Raw genomic sequence first — 22,109 nt, 5'->3', positions numbered from 1 at the left:
CCCAGTACAAGATTGGACAGCATTGGACAGCTCAATTGTATTGGTTAACACGAAAGTTGGCGTTGAAAAACGTCAGACCAAGATTTGATGTTCTCCCATGTCCTTCATAATATCTTGCCATCTAGCTGGTGTGGCAAGACCATTACGGACGAGATCTCGGTGATTCCATACCGCCTCTAGTATCTTTTCGCCAGACTTGGTATTGTAAATTCCAAGTAGGTGCATGCTACACCATCTGGAACGAATATAGTCGCGCTGATCTAGGAGATCAAGCTCCGCCCCAAGCACCACCAAACACCAACCTAGGTTAGCTCCTGGGCCAAGGGCATCTGGAACCTGCGTCAGAAGTTGAAGTGCTGTCTGAAGAGACTCCTCCATATCCGACGTGAGTGGCTCTTCGACGCCATGAGTAATTCGATAAACATATAGGTGTGACGTGTGCCTGAATATTTCGGCGCTGGCGATCATCCGCCGGCGCAGCTCTTCTTGCTCCAATCCCACCATGGCCGAGTACTTTTCTCGAGCACCATCGCACAGGATTGAAATGACTGGATTCGAGTTATCCTCCATCTTCGTATCTTCAATTGCCTTTTGGAGGTTCTCAGACCGCCTGTGTATCTCCTCGAGGGGGATTTCAGCATCGTAGGAGGCCTTCTGTAGTTGCGAAGCGGCGCACTATCACCTCAATTAGCTGCGCCTGAGCTTTGATTTAGGAGTCTAAATGACTTACCATCAGCTTGGGTAACCTGGAGGAGCATCCGAACAACGCGTCGATCGAGTCATTCTGCTCTATATCTGAGGTATTTGGGCATAAATCAATCCACGACTCAACCTCTTGCATAACCGGTAATCCCACATTCAAAGCACACTGGGTTTCTATGAGACACACCCAGGTCTTTAGGAACGGGTCTAAGTCAGAGTGATCTCCTCGAGAGCGAATCCACCCCCGGATGGCTTCGAAATGTCCTCTCCATCGCGGAGTCCCTGAGAACACCTGGCAGGTTTAGACAAGTCAGCGAATAATCGTAAATTCATGTGACGGGGACAGTGATCAAATCTTCTTGATTACCTCAAACGACACTAAAAGCAGCATGATGGTGAGAGTGACGGGGCTGTTCAGGTCACTCAAATTTCCGAAACGGCCTTTGAGCGCTGCGGCGGCGGCCCTCAGGTATCGGCGCGAATCTTTGTCGCTTATTTTCTGCCAACGGCTGTGATGTGAGGATGCCACAGCGAGTGCAGCACTCATTAGACCGGGATCATGAAGTGCAAGTGGTAACAGAGAGCGATAACCGTTCTCATTGTAATCGATAGCTAGCGCGACGCGAGCGAGGTTTTCTAAACGAATATATCAGCATATCAAGAACATGCGAGCGAGCCTTGATGGTGATAGATAAGAACTCAGGTATTCACTCATACTCATAAAATGTTGCATGAAATAACTATCCTGTGACGGAAGCCCCAGCGATGACAAAGCTTGAGGCACGCAGAATTGATTTCGGGGTAATGTCTGACGAGTATCATAATTCATGCTCGGAAACCCTCGCGTATCCGAGGATCCATCAGATGCTCGTCGTGGTCTCTTCTTTCGGCGAATGAAATCTGCGGGCCATCGCGGCCTGATGCCGTAGCCTTGACATCTTATTCCCCTTTCGGCGCAATTCCTGCATCCTAGAACGGAGCACAACGGTGATGTTAGCACTCGATCGGCGTTCAACCCACTAGGTTCGTGAAGAGGGTGAGTTGGTATGGTTGTGATCTGTCAACGGTGAGGAAATCACCTACGCGGCAAGCTGAGATCGCATATGCGTTTTTGCTTCAAACATGTCCAACAGGCACCACTATCGTTTTGCAATGTTGTTGGAGGAAGATTCCGCGCATCCGCCATTGGAAAGGAAGATTACAGAGCACTGCCTGAAGTCCGCTGACGAAGGTTGGCTTGTGAAGCTTCCAGTGTCAGCACAAAATGGGTCGTTTAGATGTGTGATTTGCGATGGGCGGGGATGCGGAGATGGTGTGGACTAGCTCGAGAGCTGACATATTGAGGTGGCAAGCATGAACCTGTAGACGGGAAACGGAATCTGAACGAGTCGCAGTTCCGAACAACCTTCACTTCCCCGCATTTATGTTATCTTCATAGCCATCGTCTTGCGCATGGACTGTAGCCGGATACCCCGCGTGTTATCACTTGTGCCAGCAGAAACCCTTGTCTGCTTGCCTGTGTCCAATCAGAGCCTTCCATGACCATCCCGGATATATTACATAGCTGATAGAATGGAGCTGGACTAACTACCTCTCTCGCATCTGACTTGGGCGATACCCGTTCATGGTCAATGCCCGCCGATCTCATCCGAGTCTCAAATCACCTCACCCTATGCGGCTTTTCATGAGAAAATTCTTTGCATGTCGACCATATCTCAAATTAGAATTGAGCCTAGCATGACTACATAAAGGGATTTTTGCAACTGCTAAGGCCTATGTTCATCTCCACCCATAGACTGTCGCTCCCTGTCATGAGCTGTCTTAGCAGTCGGGAGTCAAAATCTTCCTGGTATCCAGAGAGGTCGGCAAAAGCGAAAGGATCTGTAAGCGAATCGACAAGACCTATCGGATCAACGAGGGAGCCTTTTCCTGCATCCATATTTTGGCTCATCATACTCGTTTGAGACATAGACGGCAGGATTGCTTCAGATGACTCTAATGAGCCTCCCACCAACCCAAAGGGATCGCCGGCATTCTTTCCGTCGTGAAATTCCAATGCATCGCCATCGTCTCTGTCTGAGCGGGTGGACTCCTGCCTATGGGGCTCTATATCCTCCGAAAGATGACGGGCATAACTGTGAAGCCAATTTTCCTTACATTTAGAGCCGTGGCCGGGTTCAATCTGAGCTTTATCAGAATGCGATTGATGATTTCCTTGGCCGCTTGAGACGTCCTCACGAACTCTTCCTTGAGCGTTTGACACGCTACTGGGGATAAGCGGCACCCACTCCGGTTCCTTAATATCGACATATCTACTGAAATAGGTTGAGAAAACATCTTCGACAGGGGAGCCACTGACGTTTTTCAGGGAAACATTGATATCGTGGACCCGGATCAGGACTTTAATCTAGATCAGATTAGGTTTTAATTTAGCTCCAGGGCGCTTGCGGGGTCTTAGTGACAGGTAATTCAATATACCCAGTCATTCGCGGGAGTATGGAGACTGCTCGCAGCCCCTAAAGCAATGAAAATGAACTTCAGGGTGTCTGCTATCCAAGGACTATGGGGCCTTGAGGCACGGTGAAGATAATTGACCAGGACAATTGCACTCTGCATACATGCATACCCAACAACATGAATGTTCTGTTAAGGCATATTAATAAGGAAGCAAAACGACAGCAAAGTTCAACTTGAAATGTAACTCACCCGAAAGAAGTCTCCTTGCCACATCAATTCTTTGCAGATGGTGCAGATGGCTACTGCGCTTGCCTGGCAGCGATACAGTCTTTCCTCAACAGAAAGCTGTGGTGCAGCTGGAAAGTTTAGTTGTCTGGAGGATGCTTCCGAATTTTCGTGGTCAGGCCCGGTTGTCTTTGGAATTGGAAAAAAGTTTCGGTTCAAGCAGATAACACAGCAGTGCCAAATCAGGGAACACATGGCACTCTGAGTGCGCTGTTCCTGTGGTAGATGCTCGTCCTCGGATGACCCGGGATGGAGTCGTTCCAGCCGTTGTAGCACCAATTGTTCTAACTCCACCTGGTAAGTCCTGAATGTTGAATGCAGGCTCCAGGGCGGTGGGTTTTGCTTGGAGAACCCTGAGGAGCAATAGAGCTGGATGCGAGCATATAACTGTAGAAGTTCCAACAGCTGCGTGAAAAATTGATTGATGCTGGTGTTACAATTGGGTTCTTGATCGCTCTGGTCATTCCATGTCGGACAGCGTGGCTTCAAGGAGGAATGACTGAAAGTTATCATCATTTCCGAGATTTCGAGGTATTTCTGGACTCGATGTAATAGTTCGAGCTTGCTCGGGTTGACCTCTTCGTTTAATAGAGCCAGTTGTACCATCAGTAAAACCAACTTACTCGTTTCTTGCGGCAATAGTCACAAGCAAGTGTGACCTTTCTTCTCAGACTGCCGTAGCCAGGATCCACAGAGGCTTCGGGCATCGTGAACTGAGCTTATGTCTCCGTCGACGAATGGGTTACCCGGGGCGTCAGATGAGGCTGGGGAATCAAGAACGGCCACTTGGTGGCTATCGGTCGATGGAAGGAGTGACCAACGCGGCACAATTAACAGTGTCCAGCTTTCAGATGCCTGGGTACAGGACACAAAACGATGTCGGGCGAGTCGGCAGAGCATGAACGGGTACAATGATGTACAAGTTGCAAGTAACGAGGCTCACTGTGGGACTCAAGCAGGGATACCCAGGCACAGATCCCAGCCGGACCCCTCTTACCCTAGTCAGTCTCACTCTCTGCCCACCGGCCCTTGCTAGTGCGGGAGCCGGAAGCGGCTATATCGCAGACTCCTATCCGACTAATCTTATTGGTCCTAATTTTCCGGAGCAGTTCTTCAGTAGGTCTGTACGTTGCCATGAGGCTTCGTCAGTGACCAGCTCGGTATGTGTGCTCATAGGTTTCTGCTCCCGGCCAATTCGTGTCCAATCGTTGATGTGGCAGAGTATGACGTCTCCTGCTCCGTTTGAGAATCGTACATGTTTGCTGCTGGTACATCGTTCATTTGGCGGATAATAAATTGAAACACAGCCAGATAAATGTTAGTAGTCCCAAAATACTTGTCAAGAAGTAGAAGCGAAAACACTCGATCTTTGACTAATCATTTTCGAAACTTGATACGTATCTTTCCGTATTGCTCAAAATGGTAGACTCTAGAGATGGTTTTACCTGGACGCCCAGCGGAGGCTTGCGCCGCGGCTTGCCCACCATTGGAGTTGTTGAGCCGCCCGTGTATACCTCGCCCTTGTCCGATGGCAATATCGCGTACGACGTCATTGTAATTGGTGCTGGTTATACAGGCTTGGTGGCAGCTCGAGACTTGGCTACGCAAGGTGCGCACTGTAGACCTCTTCCACTATGATATGCGCTTATAAACCGTCCAGGAAAAAAAACTCTTTTGATAGAAGCCCGCGATCGACTCGGCGGACGCACATGGCACGCAACCATTGATGGCTTCAATTACGAGATGGATGGCACGTGGATACATTGGCACATGCCTCATATCTATCGCGAAGTCTCTCTATATGGGCTCCAGGACGACTGGCTTGTCACACAGCAGTCCGGCAGCAAAGAGGACTATTTTACCCTAACGACCCCCAATGCCCAACGCAACATGACCCATGACGAAGAGGCTAGTCTATCTCATCAGCCACAGATGTCATAGGCCAAGAGGATGCTAACGTTTCACCAGGCCGACATGTTTGGACGCGTGTGGCGGATGTTTTGTGATGTAGATAGCGACGACCTTCGACAACACTGGAAGTTCCCATTTGGAACAAAACAGTCGCCCGAGCTATCGGAAGAGTGGGACAAAATGTCCTGCCAGGACCGGCTCAATCAAATCCAAGATCGGCTCAGCTTTGAAGAGAGATCGATGCTCGAGGCACTGCTGAAGCAGATGGGTGGGACTTCCCTCGACAAGATGGGTCTCCTCAACGCCCTTCGATGGTGGGTATTGGGTTCCCACAATCCGACTGGCCTGAACGACATTGCTCTGCACACCAGACTGCGCAGCGGTAATGGCACTTTGCACAGACGAATTTTTGAGCACGCAGTCTCGTCTGGAAATCTATCATACAGCTTCAACTCAGCAGTCAGTAAGGTAGTGGACACGGGTGAGTATGTCACAGTGTTTTCCAAAAACGGCCAATCGTGGAAAACCAAGTCGGTTATTGCAACTGTTCCGCTGAACGTGTTGACCGATATCGAATTCTCGCCGGTGCTTCCAACTGCGAAAGTTGAGGCCAGCCGTCAGGGTCAAGTCAACTTGTGCAATAAGCTGCACGTAGATTTTGATGGTCCCGACTACAAATCGTGGACATCATTCGCTTCTCCCGGAAGAGGCTTTGTGTGCGCTCTTGGAGATCATCCAACACCGGCCAATAATTCTCACCTGGTTGCCTTTGGTCCCGATCCGTCCTCGCCTGGTGGTATACCCCTATCGGATATAGACCAGGTGAAAAAGGGAATTTTGCACCTGCTACCTGAAGGAAAGAGAGCCGAGGTCGGCATTCATCGTATAGTATGTCTTTACCCTGTTTCTGTTGAAAGCATTGTCTAAAATGTACTTTCTTAGGTTGCCCATGACTGGGTCAATGACGACTTTGCCAAGGGTACTTGGTGCTATATGGCACCGGAGTTTACGCAGAAATATGTTGCTGCCCTGCAGAAGCCGCATGGAAATATCTTGTTTGCTAGCGGGGATTATTCCGAGGGCTGGCGGGGTTGGATCGATGGTGCTGTGCAAGCAGGTATGGAAGCGGCTCACACGGTCATTCAGCTTCAGCGCAAGAATCTGAAGGAGAACGGCGGAAGGAACGTCAACGGCATCAATTCTACGAAGATTTGAAGGTTTTAAGACATAGCAAACGCTGCAAGATCGGATCAATCTTGCAGCGCAACCCAACAAAGTAGTTAGAACCGTAGTTATCAAAATCCGATCCATATAACGACTTTCAATCAGAATCAAGCATTCAGTAGGCGAAGATACTTTCTGTTACCTATCAAACACATATTCTGAGGACTTCTTGTTTTATTACTATGTATTTCCCAGCACTCGTCGATAACACGAAGGTATGCCCGGCTAACTTGTTCACGTTACTGAGCCTTTCCGCTACGATGCGAGCAGCGGACGCCTGCCAAAGCTGATTTATGCAACCAAAAGGAGACCGAAGTCAATATTTGATAATAAATGATAGATAGTTGTATATTTGAATGAGATAAAAACTTTGGATACACTGCAAAATCCAAACGCATTGTCCTATCTTTCCGCTCGACCTTCTATCGTTTGCATCAGGCCATGATACCTGTACCTGCCGTATGCAGTCCAGGAGATCGTCGCCGCTGCGAGACCACCGCATACCACCACTGAAGCGTAATTCATGTTCGCTGTGGTGACAGGCTTATACGTAGGGAAGCACATCATGATGATGAGGCAGAGGGACCAAGCTAGAGCCACTGTGGCGACGAGCCGATGGTATTTTCCCAATGAAAAGGGCCCCTTTGGTAAGCTACAATGCTTGAATCCGAACAATACGGCCATGCATATGGGCATAGCGTACGAGATAATGAGCGTAACGGTGCAGGCGCTGGAAAGTCCGTAGTAGGCCGTTGCGTTGCCAACGTAGATGAGACTCAGAAGACATACAATAGCCCAAGTAATCAAAAGCGAAAGTACCGGGGTCTTTGTGCGGCTGTTGACCTTGGAAACGGACTGAGGGAGGCCTCCATCGCGAGCGAAGGACCAGACCACACGAGATGTGGCCGTCATGATGCTGGGCCCCACGCCAAGAAAGCCCATCAGAGGTAGGTAAAGGGTCATGCCAACTGTTACCGCTTTGTTGCCACCAGACACGTTGTAATAAAGTTGTGCCATGAAGCTGATCGTGCCTGTAGGGCCGCTTAGAACCCCGGAGATGTCTGTGATGCAAAACACAACTCCAATAATCCATGGAAACGTAAGAACGGCACTGCACGCTATGTTGATGATTACTGGATGATCATGAGCATGTTAGCAAGTTCAATCATCGTGCTTTTGCTGCGTTGTTAAGTGGGTCTTACAGCTTCGTGGCAGGTCACGCGACGCATGCTTCATTTCCTCGGACATGTGCAACGGACTATCCCAGCTTACAAAACCGATTGCAGAGGTGAGAAGTCCGATAAGCCAGCTAATCTTTAAAGATGTGTCAGTAAGTTTGCGATACTCTGGAGCAAGAAGATCCGAAGAATTCGACTTACTCCGGGACTTTCCCAACCGCTCAAGCTTGTGGAGTCCGTAAACACGTACTCAGCAGTGTTCTTTGGATTAATACGAACCAAGAGGTAGATGACTGTGGCGAAATAGCCGACAATGTGCACGAACATTGCGACAAACAGCAGGCGGTGCAGCATCTTGACCTCAAAAACTGCAAATAATGTGTAGAATGTCGCGAGGCCGATGACGATCTGCCAAAAAGCGCTTGCAATTAGCGAACTGAGGTTTCTCGTATAGACGAACTGGAGACCTATGATAGGATCAAACTCACAAGTGCAGTGTGCCATCGCTCGTATGTGTAATCGGGACTGAAGAGAATTGCCCACGCTTGGATCTGCATTGCGGTAGCAAAGATGCCAGCAAGTGCGCATAGAATCCAGCCAAGCATTGTCATCCAGCCTGCATACCACGAAAGGATTCTTTGGAACTTTGGTGGCGAGAGCTCGGCCACGTAATGGTATTGGCCGCCTGCCGTCGGAATCATGCTGGAGTACTCTGCGATGCAGAGGACAGTCAGGAGAGCACCGAGGCTGCTTGCCACGAACCCCCATACCAAACTTGAACTGCCTCCTGACATCAGACCCTGGGCCATTGTGGACGAGATTGCCTCCCATGTGATACTGGAGCAGAACGACATGAATGCGAGCGACCAAATGTTGAAATTGCGGCGGAGCTCTGACGGCTCTAAGCCAAGTTGCTGAAGTTGGATATCATCGTCGTTGATTTGAGATTTCTTCTCGCTAAGAGCGGCATCCGTTTCGTCTGAGTGGCTGATTTTCGACATCGTTGTCCCAGTCTCGTAGTCAAGACTGTTGTCTGAGCTACTATGGTTGTTTAGAATACTTTCGGTTTCACGACACAAACTGCAACCTGTACGCCTTGCTGCTTTATTGCGCAAAGTGTTGCAATGAAGATCGTGCGTCTACTCCTGTTTTGTAACAAATGCTTACATCAGGGCTGCCAATTCCGACCCCAAGCTCGGAAAGACAATGTTGTGCTGTACAGCGGTTTGATAAGCTCAACTGCTATCTCCAATCTGTAGGTATTCTGTTGTTGACGGTCGCATGCTTCTCCCCACTGGATCGGGTATCGCGCCGGAAAATCGCAGCCTATGAGAAACGTTCTGATAACACCAGATGACCGATGACCAGGGTTAATGCAACCCCAAGAACCGGGGCTTAATCAGGGCGAGTGTATCCGGATGCGCAGTGACCCATTGATTCGACAGGGAAAACATGTCTAGTGTGTAAGTGCATAGCAAGGTCCGCACGATAACGCGGGCATAGCGATGGAAGAATCGGCTCCGAAGCAGCGAGATGCGAAACATCGCCTCAGGACTGAGATAAAAAAGGTTCCGAATGAGTACTTCAAACACCACAACGCAACAATACGCATTGATTTCTCCACAAGCTTCAGTCTTGTCATCGCTTCTCACACAGCGCACCTCGCAAACTTGACCTACAGGCGTTCCAACAATGGCATCTACAGACGAACTGCGAGTAGTCATTGTCGGAGCGGGCTTTTGCGGTCTGACAGCAGCAATTGAGTGCAAGCTTCGAGGCATGCACCCAATCCTCGTCGAAGCATACCCCGGTGCCAGCTCTCACGGTGACTTGCTGGACTTTGTGCGAAATGCCGGTCGGGTCTTCGAGTCGTGGGGAGGAGGAAAGGTTGGCCGCGCGCTCACCGCGGTGGGCGTGAACGCTGCCAAGTATCTTGAGTTCTTCAACGCCGACAACGAGCTCCTGCACAAGGACCCGTGGCCGCAGGGCACCGAGTTTCAATACGTCTACGCTGGGCACCGCGGCGAAATGCATGAGATTGTGTACAGTTACGCTCTGGAGATTGGTGTCGACATGCGCTTTAACACACGCGTCGCCAAATACCTCGACACCGATGAGAAAAGGGGCGTAGCCACCGATACGGGCGAGAATATTCTTGGTGACGTGGTCTTGGCTTGTGACGGCCCAAAGTCAATTGCGCGCCACCAGTTGCTCAACCTGACGGAGAGCAAGGTCAACAGCGGATATGCGATATTTCGAGCCTACTTCAATATCACTGATGAGCTGCGCCAGACTTCTGGAATTGCCGAGTTGCTTCCGGAGGGCGAGGACTGTGTTCGATGCTGGGTTGGACGCGACATGCACGGCTTCATTTACACGTGGAAGAATGGAAGGTGAATTCATTTTGAATTTAAATGTTCCCCCAACCTTGAGCTCTCTTCATTGTGCTTTCACTGTGGGCACATCACAGACATTATGAATCTTTAATCTAACTGGGCTGTAACAACTTTAGGGATTGTGCTTGGGTCTTAACTCACAAGGACGAGACAGACATTGCAGAGTCGTGGTCCGAGAAGACCACCAGGGCGGACGTTCGATACTTCCTGGACAAAGCCAAGTTCCCTGAAGTATGGTACACTATTCTCGAGGCCACTCCAGAGGACCGATTAATTGACTACAAACTTGTGTGGCGAGACCCTCTTACCACTTGGCTCTCCCCTACCAAACGAGCCGCGGTTATGGGTGATGCAGCACATTGCCACCTTCCTACATCAGCTCAAGGAGCTTGTCAAGCGGTCGAAGACGCAGCCGTAGTTGCCATGTGTCTGGAAAGGTCCGAGGGGGATGTTGAGCTGGCGTTGCAGGTCTTTGAACGTATCCGATTCAACCGGTCTCATGTTATTCACCAGGCATCCATATCAACCCGAAATATCTACCACCAACACGACTGGACGCCCGAGTATGTTGCAAAGCACCCTAGCTCCCTGGTCATCCCACTTTTTGACTGGATCACCGAATACGATGTCTACAAAGAGGTTGATGCGCATTTTGACCACCTGGCTGAGGATGCAAGGAGCGGAAAACAAGGCACTATTGAACAGCTGGCGCTGCCAGCCGGTGGGAATTACGATGAGATGGAGATCACTGCAAACAAAGAGGTTTTGTCGGACTTGATAAGTAAGCCTGCGATCGTTGCCTTGGAGGCAAGCTCTGCGCGGGCTTAGACATATGAATCATTTTGTTTGAAATAGTCTGATATAGTTGGCAGCCAATATTCTTTCCTGAAGCAAGCTACGTTGCGTTTGTCAATTATATCCCGTGTGACGGCCTCGTGATATTCTGTGATGACCGATTCAGCAACGGCGACGTGTTTATCTTTTGCATGAAATATTTGCTAGGACAGTTTCACCATGCTTAACAAGTAACACTTTCACTACCTTGAGACTTTATTACCTGGGAAACGCCATACAATTAATGAACCGAATGCTCCCTTGACCAAAAGTTTTGAATCATTATTTTCACAAGGTTCAGCAATTCGCGCTCCTTTTTACCGTTTGTCGCCTGTTTGGGAGCACAACTTGCCCTATTGTGTTTGGGCTATTATTCATCATGGTATGAAATGCTACGAGGGCTCTTCGCATTGACTGCCTCTCATTGAACAAACTAGATTCCTCTCCTACTTCGGCGAATAGGTCTCGACAGTGATTTCAATATGTAGCCCAGGGAAGACCAGAGATTTGACCTCCACGCCCGTCCACACTGGTCGGGTATTCTTCAGATAAGACTTTGCAATTGGGATCACCACACCAGCAATGCCTTTGCCATTGTGCGCAACTTCAAAGGTTTTCACCTGTTCCTGAGTTCAGCATGCACACTACATCACCGGGGTTGGGAACAAAAGTCATACAGAATAGACGTGCTCCCATGCGTCGTCGCCAAGACCAGCCGCCTTGAGGCTGCGAGAGACATGTTCGAAAGCTTCTTTTACTTCATCCTCGATGTTTTCAGGGATCGAACCGTCGTCTTTGATTCCAAGCTGACCGCCAACTATGATTCGACTGGCATTCGGTGGCACAACCACGGCATGCGAGATGCCAAAGTCCTGGGCTGAGGCTTCACCTCCGGCCCAGTCAGCAAAGCGGAAACCGTACTGTGTAAGCGTTGACTCTGCCATGTTCGGAATGCACGGAAAACTATTCGCGGAAGTTTTGCCATTTTGACATTGCCACTGTCTCACGTTCTTGGGTTCATATACCAAAGAGGAATCTGTGCGTTATTCTGTTCTGCCAGTAACAAAATCTTCCCTTCACGAGTTGCCATCGGAACCAACAGCAGGACCTCGGAATGACTCTTCAGGTGGCCGGGTGGGATACTCGGAGGCCGCGGGCTGATGTGAAACGACGACGTCAAACAATCAGACCGGGAAAATTAGCTTATTGGTTAGTTCTTATCTGGTCCTCGCAACTTCAGGTATCCGGATATTTTCTGGACAGCTAATTATTTCCTATCGGTCAGCTTCTTGGTTGGTAATTGCGGCCACCTCCTAGGCCACAAGCAGCTAAGCTACACGATATGGTGGAGCAAAATTACTAGGATGAATGCGGGGTAGGTAATTACCTTGCAGAGCAGGGTACCACTGTTATCTAATCTACACATGCACTCTCAGTACTGGGTAGGTTAAGACTGGCTAAATGAGTATGCAATAAAGCCGTAATAGCCATGCCGTGTTAATTTCTCGACAGGTTATGTTAAACATTGATCATCTGTACATGCACATTGACGGCGTTGTGATTTTCAAACTTCAGCGCGCTGATCTTCGAGCCATGGCCCTCTCTTCAAAAATTGTTGTGTCGGTACAACAGAAATGGCATTTGGTCCTGCCGTGTTTCGTGTTAGTCTATTTTCTTTGGAATCGTTACCAAAGAAGGCTATCCAAAGTTCCCGGTCCTTTGATAAACTCATTCACTACGCTGCCGCGAATGTGGTCGGTCTACCGAGGCCACCACCACCTGGACGAGCTGAAATGGCATGCCAAGTATGGCAAAATCGTGCGTGTAGCGCCGAACCTGGTAGCGATATCCGACGTGGATGAAATCAACCAGATATTCGGCATTGGCACCAAGTTCATCAAATCTCCATTCTATGATCTTTCAGCTGTCTATGATGAGGAAGGCCTGGTCCCGGATCCGTTCGTAATTCGACATGACAAAGGACTCCACTCGCGCATGAAGCGCAACGCTGCCAATGCATACAGTATGAATGGGTTGGTACAGTTCGAACCATGGATCAACACCGTCATGGACCGATTGGTCGCCATTCTGGACAGGAATGCCTCATCTGGAACAGTCTGCGACTTGGAAAACCTGCTGAAGATGTTCGCCATGGACGCTGTGTGCACTTTGACCATGGGGCGAGACCTCTCTTACATGGAAAAAGGTGACCATCTTGGCTTCTTTCCAACTCTCGATCTCTTCACCAGTTACATGTCTATTGTAAGTCATGTGTATTACGAAATTGAAGTAACAAACATACAAGGGTCAACTGACAAAAACTAACAAATTAGATGGGCCATGTCCCTTGGCTGCATCCAGTCTTGTTGGGCAACCCAACAATCGCAAAGTACATGACAGGTAGTGATAAATCTGGCACGGCCTTATTTGACCTGGCAACCAAGGAGCTTGAGAGAACGCGGCGTGAGCCTCCCGTAGAGGATGCGCCCATGACGTTTTTGGCCCGATTAGGCCTCAATCAGGACGCGAATCCCAAGTCGATTACAGATCGTGAGATCATCACTCACGCCTTTGGGAATCTCTCAGCCGGTTCCGACACCACGGCCGCCGCTATGAGATCCGTCTTCTACAACATTCTCCGCACCCCCCGAGCTTACGCGCGGTTGGCGAAAGATGTCAGGGAGAACCTACAGCTGCCAGTCACTTTTACCAAGGCATACGCAATCCCTTACCTACGAGCAGTCATTCAAGAAGCTATGCGCTTACATCCTTCTGTTGGTCAACTGCTTGGTCGAGTGGTACCTCCAACAGGAGCCACAATAGGCAAGTACTACCTGGCACCGGGGACAGAGGTCGGTATGTCTCCATGGGTGGTTCATCGCGACCCGGATATTTTCCCAGATCCTGATGCATTCATCCCGGAGAGATGGCTTGTCGGTGAAAACGGCACAACCGAGGCTCAGCTTCGCCGAATGGAACGATCGTTTCTTGCATTCGGTCATGGATCGCACACATGCAGTGGCAAGCATATCAGCATCATGGAGGTCACCAAATTGGTTGGAACACTTATTTTAAAATATGATATGGAATACGTTAAGATTGGGGGAGGTTACACATTTGTGAATCACTGGTTTACATCCCAGACTGGTTTGAATGTAGTGTTCCACCACGTTCAAGAAAGCAACGCTTAGATGCAGCAGGAGAGATAAGCCACTCACATCCTTTTTCCCTCCTATCCTAGCTAGTTTCCACATACGCCTAGGAAAAGTCGTTACAATGAGTTGATTTCAGCTTGTCTTTAGCTAAACGTAATTCTGTCAAAGGCAATGATGAGCTTACCCTGACAATCACACAGGCTTGAGATGAAATACTAATATTCTACAAACTGCAGCTATGATTACGACTTGGTCCATTTGGCAAGGTCGGCACGAAGGTCTCCAGGAAACGAAGATAAGTAGCGACTTCGAGTCAAAGTATTTCACGACATCATTTTAAGTCAGGCAACTTCATGCTAGAGTCAACCGGATGAATGAGCAAGGGCACATTTAAGAGCCTATGATCATTCCTGGTCGTCTGGTCATTAACGTTCTTATTTTGAACGTGCACGAAATCTGGGAAATTGGCTACATCGCGATTTATATGAGTTCTGACCTAGAGTTCCGACCTCGTTGCCATCTTGATATTCCAACTCGTAGGTTGCCTCCGTAGATGTTGAATGGCAATCCTCTAGCTCCAATCTTGCGGCAACATGTGACATGAAGATGAGATGACATTCTGTTGCCATGTGAATACACGTTCGGAGAGTATTCCGCATCAATCGCATCTTCCGTCTTACTTCACCTTCCTTCCTGTCCGGTACAAGCCCCACTCTCATTCACCTCATCTCATCCCACGTTGAAAACCTGATCGCACGAAAGAATTTTCACCCTTTCCTCCTCTCTCGTCCCAGCCTCATCACGACTCTGGGTTGGTTCTAATCGTCGTCGTCGTCGTCGTCGTCGTCGTCGTCGTCGTCGTCGTCGTCGTCGTCGTCGTCGTTCACAAGATATCGCTTTTCATACGGAGACGATGTCAAGAAGCTCCTGAGAAGGTCCTCTAGGTAATGATGTCCATGTTTTCAGGTTTTGGCATCTTTTGACTTTCATCCAGAACATTGAATCGGCTTCGCACTCAATATCTCACGAAACTGGCTGCTCTTTCAGCTTCCACGCTCGCTCTCGACCACCCACCCCATCCGTGCGCATCGTATCAACGGCAAATCCCCGAATGGAGATTTGTATGCAAAGTTCATCCCTCCAGCTGCAAAGTAGGATAATCTCTGGTTTATTTGGTTGTCACAGATGCTGATACAAGCTTGCCAGAGGCGAATTACGCCGACCCATACACGATGGCGAACAACGCTTTCCAGGGCCCCAACCCAGGCCTGGCTCAGAACCCGAATCAAGGTCTTCCCGCGAACCAGAACCAAGGCATTGCTGCGAACCAGAACCAAGGACTTGCCGCAAATCCAAACCCAGGCCCTGCCCCCAACGCGCCTCCAGCCTTTGTGATGCGACCCAAAGGCCCCCAGTTGCAGGACATGGCCGACCCAGCGTTCCTGCAAAACCCGCCCGCCCAGCGCCCGCCTCTCGGCCCACTCGATTGGGCATTCCACTCAGTCAACAACCCGCAGCTCAGAGTTCTGCTTGCCTATGAGAACCCGCAGAACCTGAATATGCAGGTTTGGATCGATCCGATCAACATTGGAAGCACCATCGAGCACTGCGACCCCTGCTTCCAGGGCCCGCAGGGCCAGATCCACAAGTGGAAGGGACCACACACCATTGCATACCTCCCACATGGTGCCAAGCTTGTTCGAGGCTTTGGCTGGACTCTGACTCCTCAAGGAGAACTCATCAATCTGAGCGTCCTTTACCTGCCGATCAACATCACCTTCGGCAAGACTGTCGTCACGGTCGGAGAAGTCCTACAGCACCTGATGAACAAGGTCAAGGACAGCTTCCCCCACGGCCCGGCTCTGATTGCTGGTGGCAATCTAACCCCAGTTCAGCTGAGCAAGACCATGTTAGCAGCCACTAGTCAGTACCATGGCACCGTCAAGCACTTGATTCACTTGTGCGACTGGATTGGCGGCGTCCCTCTTCAACAGACCTACTATTGAGGGAGTTGTTCTTTGACAACATAAGGTTCTTTGGGATTTGTCTTGCCGGAAAGGAAACATTGTTGGCTTTGTCGCGAGAGGTAGTTTGTTCTAGGTCGAGTTGCCTTCGAAGTATTCTAAGGAGCACAGCAAGGATTGGAGATTTTGCTGCCCCGACTCCAACCTCGATTCATTGCATTGGGGTTGACAGATAATACAAGAAAACCGAAGCAAATGTTCTGCGAACTTCTGTGCCGTCTCCAGTTGAACCCCAGTCACTCGAAATATCCCACAGAATAAGGTTAGAGCTAGCTCCCTGCCCATGACGCAAGAAGCTCAACCAAAACTCCATGTCCGGCTGCTGGAATGTGGGTCCCGGCTGCAACTTTGCTTTTCCCCAATCCATCTTCTGGTCGGAGCTTTGTAGGAGGCGGGGAAATTGAAGCCGAGGTCAAACCAATGACGCCAGTTGTAGCACAGATATCGTCGATTTCAAATCTTCCCCTCTCTCAACAAACACCATCCGTCACATTGATATCTTGCCATCGATCAGCCGTCCACGTCGCCAGAAGCATCAATTCCTCTCCAGATCCCTTCATATTACCCAGATACAGTTTCTGATTCTCTCTAATCAGTCACCATGGTCAAAGTCGGCGACTCCCTGCCTTCCGGCACCAAATTCACGTAAGCCCCTCCCTTCGACCCTTTGACGACAGAGGACTGACCAAACCTCCAAGCTACGTGCCTTACGACCCCCAAACCGAATCTCTCACAGCGTGTGGCCTCCCGATATCCTACGACGCCTCCGCCGAATGGGCCAACAAGAAGGTCGTCCTCTTCGCCGTCCCCGGTGCCTTTACCCCGGGCTGCTCCGCCCGCCACCTCCCCGGCTACATTGAGAAGCGCAAGGACCTCGTCGCCAAGGGTGTCGACATCGTCGCCTGCATCGCATACAACGATGCCTTCGTGATGAGCGCCTGGAGCAAGGCCAACAACGTCAAGAACAGCCCCGAGGAGATCCTCTTCCTTAGCGACGGCGAGCTCGCGTTCAGCAAGCAGATCGGATGGACGATGGGTGAGCGGTGTGCACGGTACGCGCTCGTGATTGACAACGGAAAGATTGTGTACGCGGAGAAGGAGGAGGTCCCGAAGGAAGTCAGTGTTAGCGGTGTTGATGCAGTGCTCGCGAAGTTGTAGATGAGCTCAGTACAGGTCTAAACGCAGATTTCCAATGGGCGCACCGCAAGTCCTGTTTTCCCGTCCTGGAACAACTTTTTTGACCTCTTCTCTAATGGGCTCGCCATCACCGTTGCCTCCAATCATCTTCAATTGTCTCCGTCGTCTCCGTCGTCTCCGTCGTTGTGGAAAAGATCTGTTTCAATCGTGATGTCCGAAATCGGTTTCCATTTGGCATCGTCCTCCGCGAGAGAGCCTCCAGTGGGGAGCTTGAAGGAGTTGAACGGCCATCTCTGCAGTGACTCATCCACCGGCACCCGACAGTATGTGATGTTGGAATCGACGTCGGAAGAGCCTATCTGCACCTTGGCATTTCGGGCAACGAGCAGATGATCGATATCAAAGACCCTCCACGGAGTCAACTGAATTTGCTCCAATTTCGGTAGTGAGCGTAGAAAGAAGCCGGCAATACGTGCCCACTCCGGGGCGTGATTTTCAAAGCATAATAACGGTATAGATAACATCTTGAGACATCTGCCGAACTCAAGGACCCCCTACGGAAGGCAGGTTAGCTCACTGGGTCACTCCTCCAGATATAGAGGGAGCAAGCCTTACATTGTGAACGTCATGGGCCAACTCATCCACTGTGTCGTCATGAATGCTACCAAACATGGCAAATCGCTCTAATTGCGGGAACGCCAGGAGAATGGTGCGTATGAAGGTGCTCTTATAGGTCATCTTCGTATTTCCCAAAGTGAAAGATGTCAAAGTATCGCTTCGAAAGGGACCGTTGATTCGAATGAGTTTGTTGTCGTAGTTTGCAGTGTCCCACCAGAAAAGTGTTTTCGTGGAAGGGCACCGGGAAATCAAGTATTCACCCAGCCGAGACCCCGCCCTGCCATCGCCAAGCCTGAGCCGCAATGTCTTCATTTTCTTGAAACACAAACAAGGGGTTGCATAAACGAGGCTTCGCACAAGACATTCGATACTACTCATGTGGTCAGCACAACTGATCGATAGGATGAGTTCCTCGATAAACGGTGCCATAGACGTCAGAGCGTAGCCAAGATGCGTTCCGAGACCGTGACGTTTGAAATATGTCCGTTGCCTCGGTGCACAAATCGGGAGATCCATGGACGCGAAATCTTTAGGGTGAAGTGCGATCTTGAGGGATCTTTTCAAGAGACGTCAGCCTATGTTTGATGGAAGAAAATCCAGTACTTACCTCGCGACCTTCACAATGTGAGGCATATTGTTGAAATCTTGAATCTCTCTCAACACCTCTGAAACGGTCCCAGCGATGCAAATAGTACCAAGAGCTTTGGCCATCAAGTCGGCTCTCATTGATGACGAAGTGCTGGACAGCATTGCAAGATCCTTCTTGGTGAGATAGCTGTTGACTTGAACTTGAAGTTCAGGCAGGAGCTGGCAGTAGGAAAAGTGCGCTTTGGTCGCATACGCCTTGGGTAGAGTGGGTTCAGTACCTTCCGCGTGGAGATGGATGTGCGAAACAGGCGCGTGGACGTCCCAGACCGGCTCGTAAGCCAAATCACACTCGAAGACCAGATCCTGGGCATGAGACATCTTAGAAGAGAAAGGGGGTAGTGGAAGTGATGCCGATGGTGAATGGATGGTTGAAGTTTTGGTGGTGGTGTCAAGGTATGAAATGAGGGCAAGTTGAAAATTTCTCACCAGACGGGGGGCAGACTTCGAGCAGGTTGTTGCGAAAGCTCAGCTTCGCTTGGTCCAAGCTCAAGTCATAGAGAATACCAGGTTATTATCATCGGAGTATTGTGGCTCTCGAAACGACGACAGAGGCAAGAGCGACGGGGACGAGAGAGACAAGAGCGAAGGGGACGAGAGAGACAAGAGCGAAGGGAAAAGGATGAACATGCATGGTTGTCATGATCCCTTCGTCTCTGAGATCGATAGGACTTCGCCGGACAATTGCTTCCGTTCAAGGTCCTGGCAGACGACGGCATTGGCTCCGTGATGCCTTTGGCTCCAGGCTGCATTTTTGAGGGCATCTCTTTTCTCGATCACTACGTCGTTGAAACCGAAGATCGCGATGGCCGCCGCCCACGTTCCACATCTTTTGGATGGTTGGCGAGTGTCCGTCCCTTCAACGTCCAGCCCAGAAGCAACAGTTGAGCAGCATGATGTCGACCTCATATCCAGCTTGAAAGAGGTGTTTATGTAAACTAACTATGAATACTTAAGAGTTGTACCATTCTTGGAAAGATGGCCCATCCTTATCAATTGAGAGAAAGAGGCAGATCGTGAGGGGTGCAAGGTAAATCTCATGAATGCTGCTTGCAGCATTACGAGATTGATGGTCTTCTTGTCTTTGAGCCCCATGTTCCCATCTTGCAATTTAATCACAGGCATAGATCACTCATCCTGATTCAACAACTGTCCTAAAGCGTCAGCGACGCTGTACTAGCATGAATACCTGGGACAATGCCGTTATCGGCAATTTTCATTCTTTTCGACTTAGTCATTTATAACCCGCACCATGCGAGAAACGAAGAAAATCTTGCGCTTTTGCACGCGGTTTATCGATCCTCTGGCGTGTTTGACTCCGCATCGAAAGGAGTATTGTCAGGCGGCATCATTACCGAGTTCACTGGAATGGCACGATATGTCTCGGATTTTGAATAAGGTGCTATGGAGTCGGCGGTAGAATCATTCGAGAGCACTCCAAGTAGTGCGCCAGCGGCGGCCTCAAATGACTCCGCAACGAAGGCGTCTGATAGAGTTGGCACCGCATCACTCAACTATCCTAGTTATAGCAACCAAACAGTTGGTGTGCAGATGGGTGAACTGAAGACCTTGTTCGGATGGGTATTTTCCGACCGGAGTGACGACATATAGCATGGCCAGGCTGAGAGGCGGCAGCGTGAATGTTGACAGTGAGCGACAGTGGCCGACCTCAGACAATTCTGACTATCAAGTGAGGCAGGAAGTTTGGGTTGCAATCATCAGATTCCGATTGGAGAGCAGAGATGTTCATTGCAGCGCTTATGATGATAAAAAGGCATGTGATACAAGTAGGAGTACATGTTGAGCTCAGTAGCTGTAGACCGCGGCAACGGCGACAACCCTCGCAAGGCAACCTTCAAAGCACCTTAAAAGCGGACACGTCCCTTGGTAAAAGCAAGGGCCAGCCATCCAGCAATCAAAGCGAGACCACCAATGGGAGTGACAGGGCCGAGGAACTTGAGGTCGGGGTTGAGGATGAGAGCGTAGATGCTGCCACTGAACATAGTTATGCCAGCGGTGAAGAAACCGGCAGCAACGGGGTTTTGGCGGGCGATGAGCAGAGCGATCGAGTGTGCGAGCTAATTCTCATGAGTATTCTCGGGACGAATTCATCGGATGAAGATGATAGTTCCATGGGAGGATATTTACCTGGTAGTGGGCTGCGGTCGTCCAGCTGGCGATCTTTGCGGGATCAGAAATGCGGTTCTTGAGGCCGTGGGCCCCGAAGGCTCCGAAGCCGACGGCGGTGGCGCCGAAGACGGCTCCGACCTTCCAGTACAGCTGGCTGCTCATGGTGTCTTCTTCGTCCTCGACGGTGTCGGGCTTGGGTGATTGATTCGGAAGAAGCGAGGTGGTCTCGTCGGCTTCAGTATTGGACATGAGGGATTGATGGGATGATCTGATGGTTCTGAGGGTGAAAGACTCGCGGTGGCTCGCTCGCTGAACGCGACGCTCCGAATGCCGACAAAGCACGCGAGAAGCCGACTGGACAGGTCCGGCTGAGTAATCGTGGTCTTGGCGGGAGAGCCAGCTGTCGACGGCCGCAGCCGCAAAGTCATAGTGGAGTTCGCATCCAAGAAGCAATCAGATGAACGAGAGTGCTTGACTTCAGCTGATAGGCTGGACAATCTCTGGTCTAAGGGGCGATGAATAGGATGATGTCGAACATCAAGATTTGAATTTTTCCCAGGACGGGTTTAAACACGAGCGACCCCGTCGATTAACAACGACAAGACGCCCGCCAAGCTATTCTGGAATCTAGGCTGGACCGTGCGAGCAACTCAGGATCCAATTCCGGCCTGTCTATCAACAACAAAGACGGTTTCGTGGTGTAGTTGGTTATCACGTCAGTCTAACACACTGAAGGTCTCCGGTTCAAGTCCGGGCGAAATCAATAATTTTTGCTTATTTGACGAACTTGTCCGTTGTTTTTCGTTCTCTTTTCCTCCAAGTTCTTTTTCCCCAGATAACTGAGATAGACATTCAGTTAGTTCAATTTCGACTTGAATTTTGCCGCCTGGCCTACCTAGACAAGAACATCGCCAAGACAACACATAAGTCACTGCGATTGACAATAAACCCCGAGTGAGATCGGCGCCTGAAAGGAGACTAGCGCCAAATGCCCCACCCGTATTCAAACAATTCCGACTGGTTAGCAATACGGCTGAAATGCTCTGCGAATCGCTCAATTTTCAATACGCGGGATCTTGGAATACGGCGGCTTCGATCCACCAGGCACTGCCTTGCGATGGACCTGGCGTCATCTTACCCAGTAAAACTTCATGAGTTACGAACTGTGCTTCAAGAGAAGAAGTTGAGTATTCTTCCTAGTTCCCCTTAGTGATCTGGTTATAAAATGACGATATTTGCCTATTGCCAGTCCAAGGTTGTTGTTCCATTTACCATGATTAGAGTCATCAACGTTTTAGCCTGACGTGTTGATCCAATGTGTAGTTGCGTCCAAGCAGAAGACCACTGCCTTTCACACCAAGAACAACCTAAACGAAAAATATCCCTTTGTAGCAAATCTTCCGATAAGAAATT

General features: G+C 49.9%; 10 protein-coding genes and 1 non-coding gene across 11 annotated transcripts; 7 read left to right on the top strand and 4 right to left on the bottom strand.

Annotated features, from left to right (window-relative positions):
- Positions 1–5,535: 5,535 nt before the first annotated feature.
- Positions 5,536–6,570, top strand: COL26b_011475 (uncharacterized protein; the record flags this gene model as incomplete). Its single annotated transcript, XM_053184141.1, has 2 exons — positions 5,536–6,006; positions 6,298–6,570. The coding sequence occupies 2 exons, from the start codon at positions 5,536–5,538 to the stop codon at positions 6,568–6,570; spliced, it is 744 nt and encodes a 247-aa protein (XP_053031917.1).
- Positions 6,571–7,622: 1,052 nt separating this feature from the next.
- COL26b_011474 (uncharacterized protein) lies at positions 7,623–8,758 on the bottom strand (the record flags this gene model as incomplete). The annotated part of the gene is made up of 3 exons (XM_053184140.1): positions 7,623–7,640; positions 7,959–8,165; positions 8,246–8,758. 3 exons carry the CDS (start codon positions 8,756–8,758, stop codon positions 7,623–7,625), a joined length of 738 nt encoding a protein of 245 aa, XP_053031916.1.
- Positions 8,759–9,449: 691 nt separating this feature from the next.
- Positions 9,450–10,981, top strand: COL26b_011473 (uncharacterized protein; the record flags this gene model as incomplete). Its single annotated transcript, XM_053184139.1, has 2 exons — positions 9,450–10,150; positions 10,270–10,981. The coding sequence occupies 2 exons, from the start codon at positions 9,450–9,452 to the stop codon at positions 10,979–10,981; spliced, it is 1,413 nt and encodes a 470-aa protein (XP_053031915.1).
- Positions 10,982–11,569: 588 nt separating this feature from the next.
- On the top strand, positions 11,570–11,868 carry COL26b_011472 (uncharacterized protein; the record flags this gene model as incomplete). Its single annotated transcript, XM_053184138.1, has 2 exons — positions 11,570–11,583; positions 11,667–11,868. The coding sequence occupies 2 exons, from the start codon at positions 11,570–11,572 to the stop codon at positions 11,866–11,868; spliced, it is 216 nt and encodes a 71-aa protein (XP_053031914.1).
- An 868-nt stretch (positions 11,869–12,736) lies between these two features.
- COL26b_011471 (uncharacterized protein) lies at positions 12,737–14,178 on the top strand (the record flags this gene model as incomplete). Its single annotated transcript, XM_053184137.1, has 2 exons — positions 12,737–13,249; positions 13,321–14,178. The coding sequence occupies 2 exons, from the start codon at positions 12,737–12,739 to the stop codon at positions 14,176–14,178; spliced, it is 1,371 nt and encodes a 456-aa protein (XP_053031913.1).
- Positions 14,179–15,374: 1,196 nt separating this feature from the next.
- COL26b_011470 (uncharacterized protein) lies at positions 15,375–16,148 on the top strand (the record flags this gene model as incomplete). Its single annotated transcript, XM_053184136.1, has 1 exon — positions 15,375–16,148. The coding sequence occupies one exon, from the start codon at positions 15,375–15,377 to the stop codon at positions 16,146–16,148; it is 774 nt and encodes a 257-aa protein (XP_053031912.1).
- Positions 16,149–16,767: 619 nt separating this feature from the next.
- Positions 16,768–17,324, top strand: COL26b_011469 (uncharacterized protein; the record flags this gene model as incomplete). Its single annotated transcript, XM_053184135.1, has 2 exons — positions 16,768–16,811; positions 16,865–17,324. The coding sequence occupies 2 exons, from the start codon at positions 16,768–16,770 to the stop codon at positions 17,322–17,324; spliced, it is 504 nt and encodes a 167-aa protein (XP_053031911.1).
- Positions 17,325–17,452: 128 nt separating this feature from the next.
- On the bottom strand, positions 17,453–18,041 carry COL26b_011468 (uncharacterized protein; the record flags this gene model as incomplete). Its single annotated transcript, XM_053184134.1, has 2 exons — positions 17,453–17,857; positions 17,919–18,041. 2 exons carry the CDS (start codon positions 18,039–18,041, stop codon positions 17,453–17,455), a joined length of 528 nt encoding a protein of 175 aa, XP_053031910.1.
- Positions 18,042–18,355: 314 nt separating this feature from the next.
- Positions 18,356–18,887, bottom strand: COL26b_011467 (uncharacterized protein; the record flags this gene model as incomplete). The annotated part of the gene is made up of 2 exons (XM_053184133.1): positions 18,356–18,467; positions 18,529–18,887. 2 exons carry the CDS (start codon positions 18,885–18,887, stop codon positions 18,356–18,358), a joined length of 471 nt encoding a protein of 156 aa, XP_053031909.1.
- Positions 18,888–20,431: 1,544 nt separating this feature from the next.
- Positions 20,432–20,945, bottom strand: COL26b_011466 (uncharacterized protein; the record flags this gene model as incomplete). Its single annotated transcript, XM_053184132.1, has 2 exons — positions 20,432–20,644; positions 20,715–20,945. The coding sequence occupies 2 exons, from the start codon at positions 20,943–20,945 to the stop codon at positions 20,432–20,434; spliced, it is 444 nt and encodes a 147-aa protein (XP_053031908.1).
- Positions 20,946–21,385: 440 nt separating this feature from the next.
- COL26b_011465 lies at positions 21,386–21,459 on the top strand. The gene has a single exon. It is a non-coding gene; the product is annotated as a tRNA-Val (tRNA).
- The last annotated feature ends 650 nt before the right edge of the window (positions 21,460–22,109 follow it).

The sequence above is a fragment of the Colletotrichum chrysophilum genome (genome assembly GCF_026319265.1).
Source record: "Colletotrichum chrysophilum strain AFK26 chromosome Unknown scaffold_141, whole genome shotgun sequence".
Lineage (NCBI taxonomy): Eukaryota > Fungi > Ascomycota > Sordariomycetes > Glomerellales > Glomerellaceae > Colletotrichum > Colletotrichum chrysophilum.
This window is presented reverse-complemented; position numbering and strand designations above follow the sequence as displayed.